Source organism: Thalia democratica, chromosome 5, assembly GCF_965202585.1.
Source record: "Thalia democratica chromosome 5, ktThaDemo2.hap1.1, whole genome shotgun sequence".
Taxonomy (NCBI): domain Eukaryota; kingdom Metazoa; phylum Chordata; class Thaliacea; order Salpida; family Salpidae; genus Thalia; species Thalia democratica.
This window is the reverse complement of record NC_139169.1, coordinates 77,706,240-77,713,962: the sequence shown is the minus strand read 5'-3', so window position 1 is coordinate 77,713,962 and position 7,723 is coordinate 77,706,240. Positions and strand designations below refer to the sequence as shown.

General features: G+C 29.3%; 1 protein-coding gene across 1 annotated transcript; it reads right to left on the bottom strand.

Moving 5' to 3' along the window:
* Positions 1-4,197: 4,197 nt before the first annotated feature.
* On the bottom strand, positions 4,198-7,384 carry LOC145836934 (kelch-like protein 38). The gene is made up of 2 exons (XM_082944704.1): positions 7,195-7,384; positions 4,198-5,612 (listed from the first exon to the last, which is right to left on the bottom strand). Exons 1-2 carry the CDS (start codon positions 7,382-7,384, stop codon positions 4,198-4,200), a joined length of 1,605 nt encoding a protein of 534 aa, XP_082800830.1.
* Positions 7,385-7,723: the final 339 nt, after the last annotated feature.

Below are 7,723 nucleotides of genomic sequence, written 5' to 3'. Positions count from 1 at the left end.
TAACATTCTCAACTTAGGAAACCTAAATGTAAGAAAAAAAAACGTTTTGAATGTAAAGCAAGCGTTTTAAGTTTCAAAAAAAATATTCTTTTAGATTTAAAATTTGTACAAAATATAAGCACTTACAGACAAAAGAAAAACAAAAGTCGCATGTAAACTCTTTTAATATGTTAAACAGATATGTTTGTTTTAAGGTTTCTTATAATTTTTTTAGTTGATTTTAACAAATCGTTTTAAGTCAACTAAGCTCTTGAAATATTTTTTATGTAAAAACTAAATTCCTATAAACGTTGTAAGTGTTTTATATAAATTATATAGTTTTATTGATTGCCAATTATGGAACAATAGTTTATACCTTAATTTTTTTCTTTCTTTATAAGAAATTATAAATTGATAAGTAATATACTAAACCATAGAGTATTAGTGTTTGTGCACAGCACAGAATTAATGTACAGGTCACCTTAAAAGTTCTCATTAGTTGATTTAAACACATATCTTTAACAGATTAAAACTCATTTGTATATACCAACATCTCATAAAGTGTACAGCTTTTATACGTCTAATCAGAAAGCTTTTTAACTCAATGTACCTTTTTAAATGTTATGCACGTTTAAAGTGCTACTTATACAGTTCTCAAAAATTCAAAATCAATGCCAAATCAAATTTGTAAATAGTAAACTTACGTAAACTTACAACTAAGCTTAAATGATAATTATGGATTATAATAAATGTTTTATTCTCCCGGTCACTTTTAGTGTACACTTTTTTCTCAGCATTCCAATGAGCACTTTTTTGTGATGTATTTATTTGTAAATGTATTTAAGTGAAATTTATTTATAAATATTGAATCACTGTTCTACGTCACTGCTAACCTACGTCACAGCAGTCCTACGTCACGGTTGTCCTACGTCACTGCTGACCTTAATTGTGTTGAAAAGCATCTAATCACAATTTACAGCATTTGGAAACATCACATCATCTGTTAGCGGAATCAAGAGAATATATAATTACTGTATATATATTAAATATATATATATATATATATATATATATATATGATGCTACGCTTGCGTCTCCACGCGTAATATGATATTGGCCGTTAACGTTTCGAAAATTGTAACCCAAAAAGCGGTAAAAAGTTTTTTTAAAAAAATTTCAAAGCTGTATATATATTTTATGTGGAAACCATACGTTAAGTACTTCAAATATTTATTTTTCATTAAAATCGAACAACAGTTTTAGAAAAGATTTTAAATATACTTTATTAACTTTTTTAAACGCTAAGATTAGATTTGAAGTCAGCGAAAAAGTTAGTTTGAAAAACTTTAGCTTTAAATCAGAAGCAAACTAAAAGGTTGTTTATTTTGTTTTAACTACAGGTAATAAAACTGGTTTAATAAAACAAAATGAAAAAACTGTCTCAATTCTTTTACAAAAACACAAAAAAAAATACAAAGATCTTTCGTTTATCAAATAAACATTTTCAATGCTGTTTGGAATTAAATTGCTTTTAAAGATAACTGATAAATACATTTTTACTTTGGGTATAATTAAATTATAAATTAGAATTAATATTTATTGATGGAAAATTGTTGACTATGTACTTAAATATGTAAGATTGTTGAACAATTTCCTTTAACTTCTAACTTACTAAAATACATTTAAAAGAAATGAAAATTTTAATAAAAGTTCTTTGAATTCTAAGTAGACAACCTTAGTCCTTAATTAAAGGACAGGATCTTTGACGTTTTTTGTTGAAAAAATTTTGTAGCTTTGTTTAAGTTATTTATAAATTTCAGTGTTTATCTGTTTTACTTTAACTCGGCAACTAGTATAAAAAACAAAAACGTTAGAAACTTTTCCCTGGTTATTACTTATAAATATTCTACATTCTAAAACTCTACTCAAATCTATTTGTGCTTGACATTAATTATTTCTTGTTCAAAGTTAAGTATAATATACATGATTCAGTATTTGTTTAATGTTTTTTGAATTTTATTGACTTCAGTTTTGCTCATACTTTAAAAAATGTAGAGATGTTTTGTTTATACTTTACTTAAATTGATTTCAGCAAAGATTTTTTTTAAGGAAAAGTTGATCATGCTATGCAAAACTTTTTTAATGCTAGGTTTGATGTTGATGTATAGATTTTAAAAATAAAAGAAATTACTGCTTTTCATGTGATCTAAGTTTCTTAAAGCTGTAAGAAATTTTTATGAACTTAAAAAGTATGGTATACTAACTTGAAACAAGTTGTTAAAGTAACTATATTGTTTCAATATAAATACCACACTTACAATCATCACAACTCTCATTTAAGTATTTTTTCCAGAAAGTAAATAATGAAAAGGCCTAGTATTAATAAATACAGTAAATCATATTTTTAGATTAAAGATATTACATGATGTTAATTACACAATGGAAAGTTGCAGTAGTCGCGCACATTCAGACAAATATAACGACCACGAGTACCAAATGTTACCACTCGAGAGTAACTTAGACATGTTGGAACCTGTTGCAAAACTAGTTTCTGATGCTTTTGGATCTGACGAGAATGCGGAGTAAGTTTTAAATTTCAACTTACTTTCAATTTGATTAATTCTTTTTAGTACAAATTTTATATACAAAATATCAACAAGTACATTTTTGTATTAAAAAAAAATAGTACGAATGTTTGTATTATAAACTTGTCAACTTCTACTATATAAAATTGCTATTATTAAAAATTGGAGTATAATTAATTGATGTATTATTGAATTTTTATTACTAAAATAATTAGTTTATAAATAAATACATATAAATTATCATCAAATAACAAAACAAAAAAATATCTGAAATAATTTTTGTACCAATCTTGCTTGAAGTTATGCTTATGAGTTATTTATGTTGCATCTAAACAAATAGTGATAAATATTAAAATCAAGCAAAAAAATTTTAGAAAAAAGTGTTTAGAAGCAACTCTACAGACAGTAGGTAATGTACCGAAATCTTTTTATCTTACACACAAAAGTGCTCTAGTGGGTCATGTACGACTAGACAAATATTATGATAAAGACAAAAAACTAGTACAAGGAGCATTAAAAGTGTTGACAGGTTTTGTTTTACTAATTAACTTTCGTATTTGTAATTTGAAATATTGTACCTAACTTTATTTGATTAACTAAATAACTGTAATCATCAATTTGGTTATTGGAAAATACAAGTAATAGAAGGATACAATTTGTTTTCCAGTTGCCATCGATAAAAACCAGCGGAGACAGGGAAAAATTGATGGCTTTTATAGCAATTAAAACTTTTTAATAAAATAAATACAGCTAAGTTTTAATTCTTAATATTTGGAATGTAGAAGGTTGAATATTTTTTTTATTATAAAGGCCTACATTTTTTGTATTATATACCTTTATTTTTGTGAGGAAAATAAGTAATAAAGATAAAATGTTTTTAAAAACTTAGAAGTTTTTAATCGATTTAAAAAGATGTTTTGTATCTATTTTTTTGTTATTCTAATCCTCACTAGTTTTGAAAACTTCAGATACTAAATGTATTTCAATAATACTTGAAAAATTGTGCAAGTGTATTCGGTTAACTTTGTTAAAATTACTTGTAACTAAATAATTAGAAAACAAAACCTAAATATAGTTTATTAAGTATAAATAGTACAATAAAAATTAATATTGAAACAACTTTAGACTTATAATATTATACTTTTCTGTTATTTTACAGCATTAAAAGCTTTTAGTCATAAATAGATTGCAGAGTACAAATTCAACGCTTATTTAAAGATTACAAGTCAGTAATCGGCAACATTTTGCCCATCAACAAACGGAAATTCTAAGGATGAAAATTTTGTTAATAAAAAATTCTACTAACCAACTTTTCGACTAATTTGTTCCGACCAGAGTTGGGATCAGGTCGGAGCCAGATAAAAAAGAATAACTAACACTAAAAAATATATAACACTAACCTAAAATAAAAAACTTAGTTCAGCTTATTAGTTTATTATAAATTTTAGCTCAAAACAATCAGATTTATAAAATAAAGGAAGTCAAGCTGTTAAAACAAGAAGGGCGAAAAAAAAAAAGTAAAACCAACACATTTTGTTTGATCCTCTACTTCATAAAAGAGATGAAAAATTGTACATTAGAATAAATAAATGTTTAAAAACAGCAACCACTGAAAAAACTACATACTGCATTGTTAAGAATGAGGTAGCTTAACAGCGCCGTAGTGTTGATATTTTCTTAGGTTCTCGCAAACTTCCCACGTCCATTCGCCACTTATGACGTCATAATAATGGACCTCAAACTCAATGTGATTGAACACTGCGAGCTTGTTTCCGATGGAGAGAACTGCGCTTGGATTATCTGTACAATACTTTGCGTCAACCACTGTTTCAAACCTGTTACAAGTTGAATCGAAAACTTCCCAAGGTTGTCCGAACCCGCCAAACACGTACAGCTTGTTCTTCACCGCAACCGACTTGTGTTCGAATCTGCTGCACACCATACTGGGCATTCTCGTCCACGCGTCAGCCACGTGGTCGTACGCTTCAACCGCGCTCATCGCCCCCTCTCTCGTTCTGAACATTTTCCCTTCTTTTCCTCCGCTCACCACAACTCTTCCTTCGAACACTGTGCAGTCCGCGCAGAACCTCGCTTCGTTCATCTCGGCGATCGGCCGCCACGTCAGGCTCTTCGTGCTGAACTTGAGGCAGGAACCGGTCTTGCCGCCGTTGATATGCCCGCCAAAAACGTAAACGTCGTCGAGGAAGGAGCAGGCGCAGAAGGCGATGCGGTCGTCGTGCGCGCCTGCCACCACCTGCCAACTGTTCGTCACGCACGAGTACTTTTCAACAGACCGAGAGCGTCCCTCGTCGTATGTCTGACAAGCGAACGCGTAAACCTGGTCTCTGACGACCACCGCTCTGCACATCTTTTGCGTTTCTTTCATTTCAGCCAGGCGCTTTATGTTTTTGCAGTCGCTCGCATCAACGGTAAACGTGTCGCCGGTTTCGTTGGGATAGGAAAAGCCTCCGCAAAATAAAAAACTGAAACTGTCCTGTTTGCAGTATCTAGCAGTAAGGTTTCTGTTGTCTAACCTTAAATGTTTCTTGTTGTCTAAAACTCCTTTCACGATGCCAGCACAATCTTCGTTCGCGCCGAAACTGGATTCTTCTAAAACGTGCCTCAGAGCGTGATCTGACAACAAGTGAAGACGAGTCGTTAAGAAAAGGCGTTTCGCGTACTTGCTGCGCCCCACAACGTTATGGCTCAACCATGCGTCTGCCGCGTTGATCGCTTCCAGCTCCGAATCGATGTTCAACTCGTCGCTTGAAAGTATTTTTCTGACGTACTTGAAGTCCAGTTCTAAAAAGCAAACCGAACCAGCAACGGTTTTGAAGCAGCGTTCGGCGAAACGCAAAGACTTTTCCAACAGTTCTCCGAGCAACTTTGCGCTCTTTAAAAGCTTCGGCAAGTAACCGAGTGCACCGACGCTGTTAAATTTAATTTTGTTTCTGATGCTGTTGTGAACTGCTTTTTCCACGCTTTCCTCCAATAGAACGCTGCACGCTTTAATTAATGGTAAAACTTTCTTCTCTTCAATCTTCGTTTCTGTAAAAGTTAAAGTCTGTTCATGTTTTGTGAAAAATAAATTTCATTTGTTTGTGCAAAGCTTCCTAAAAGTAAAACAAAGCTTGTCAGTAGAAATACCTAGACTTTGTCGGTCAGTATAACAACTCGGACAAAATATATTGTTGTTTTTCTTCATCGAAATAAAGGGCTGGCAGCCCTTTAAGTCGCGGGCTGCACTTTAAAGAATAAGTTCTTCAACGAAAACAATTTTTCTTTTAAACTATTGGAAAAATTTCTAAATTTGTAAAATGTAAAATTTAACAATGCATACATTTGAAGCTCAGTTAATACTTAAATAGTAAACAGGACATATCAAGCTATACTTATTATTGGATACATAGCAATAAATAAAAGATAGATTTTAACTTATATAGTAAAATTAGTCATCATAAAAAAATATGATTACAAACAAGACTAACCAAAATACTTATTATAAACAAAAATATCTAGATGTAAAAAAGTTACCAAAAAAAAAATCATTAAGTAAATAAAACAGTACTATAATCGAATTATTTTTTCTACAAAAAGTAGATTTTCTATTTATTTGAAATACATATAGCTTTTAATTTAGATATAAAAAATATTAATACAACTTTTAATTCTCGTAAATCTATCTAAATAAAAGTATTCCGCACAAATTTGATAAAAACTTAATGCTTTCAAATATCCATATTTTCAAAGAAACCAGATTTGTGCAAACAAAAACAATTTGATTAAAAAGTGTTTTTATTTAATTAAATTAGCCAATTTAGTTCCTTCAATAGCATATAATTACTATTTACTTTACACTGGTTAATTATTGCACTTTTAGTTACTTTAATTTTTTTTTTGGTAAAAAAACTATTCATAATTTTATGTTCTGTTCAACTATGAGTTTCTGTATAAAATTAGAAAATACGGATTTAACACAAAATCTTTAGAGAGGTATAAACTTGTTACGTATCTGATTATATGAAAAGAATATTTGAAGATTTAAAATAATTGAAAAATGTAGTAATATTTATGACTTAATTGAATTAGACTGAATGTGTTTTAGATTTAAAAAAGTTACTCTAGTAGTTATAATCTAAATATAGTATTGCTTTGTTTACACAGTGTTTTTTTTTGGTGTTTATATTTTTAATTAATTATTTTTGTTCATAATTAGTATTTTGATTAGTTAGTGTTTTCAACTTTGTTTTAATATTAGCCTGTTTTATCATGATTTTTACTTTTGATCTAGTCTTTATTTATTGGTGTATATCCACTGATGAGAATAGCCTAAAATGTGTTTGTTCTGTTTTTGCATTGAGTGTTTTTTATATACTGTTTTAAAACAATTGTTTCTAGTTTAAATCTATATAAACCTTCTTGATACTTTTATAGTATCATGTTTGAAACATGTATAAATTGTAAAACAAACATGAGTTGTTTTTATCTTTTATGTTATAAATATATTTAGACAAACTAGTTTGATAAAATAAAGTTCACAAGAATTCTTGTTAAACCTACAAGTCTATTTTTTTGTTGCGAGTTACTTAAATGGTAGAAAATCCGCATAACAAGTTATAAAAGTTTTCACCTGAAGTTGATATTTCAGCAGTTTGTTGCCCCCTCCTTACCCCTATCGCTTTTTCCAAGCACTCCTTCAAATGAACATTGTTCACTTGGACCTTTTCCTTGCAAAACTCAACAAACTTGTTTTTGGCATTTGGTTGGTTGAAAAGCATTGATATTTGTTTTGATGTATCTTTTTGCATTGTTCGAAGCATTTTTTATTATAATCTGTATTTTTAATTTTTATTAAAAGAAATAAAAAACTCTGACTGACTAATTAAAAGATTATTTTATAATTTCTTGTTTTAACTGAGCAAAGATGTCTGTAAATTGAACGTTAACTTAAAACCAGAAAAATTTAAATCCTAGATGGTGTAGTGTTTTTTTTTTTCAAATTTGTTAATTGTAAAAGTATTGATCTACTGATCCGAATACGAATCTTATTTCCAAATCAAATTAGGATTCGGTAGAATGCGAATCTGAAAATTATAGTAATTGGAATCTTGAAGAAAATGTAAATACAATACAAGATTGTAAGTAATGATTACCTACAG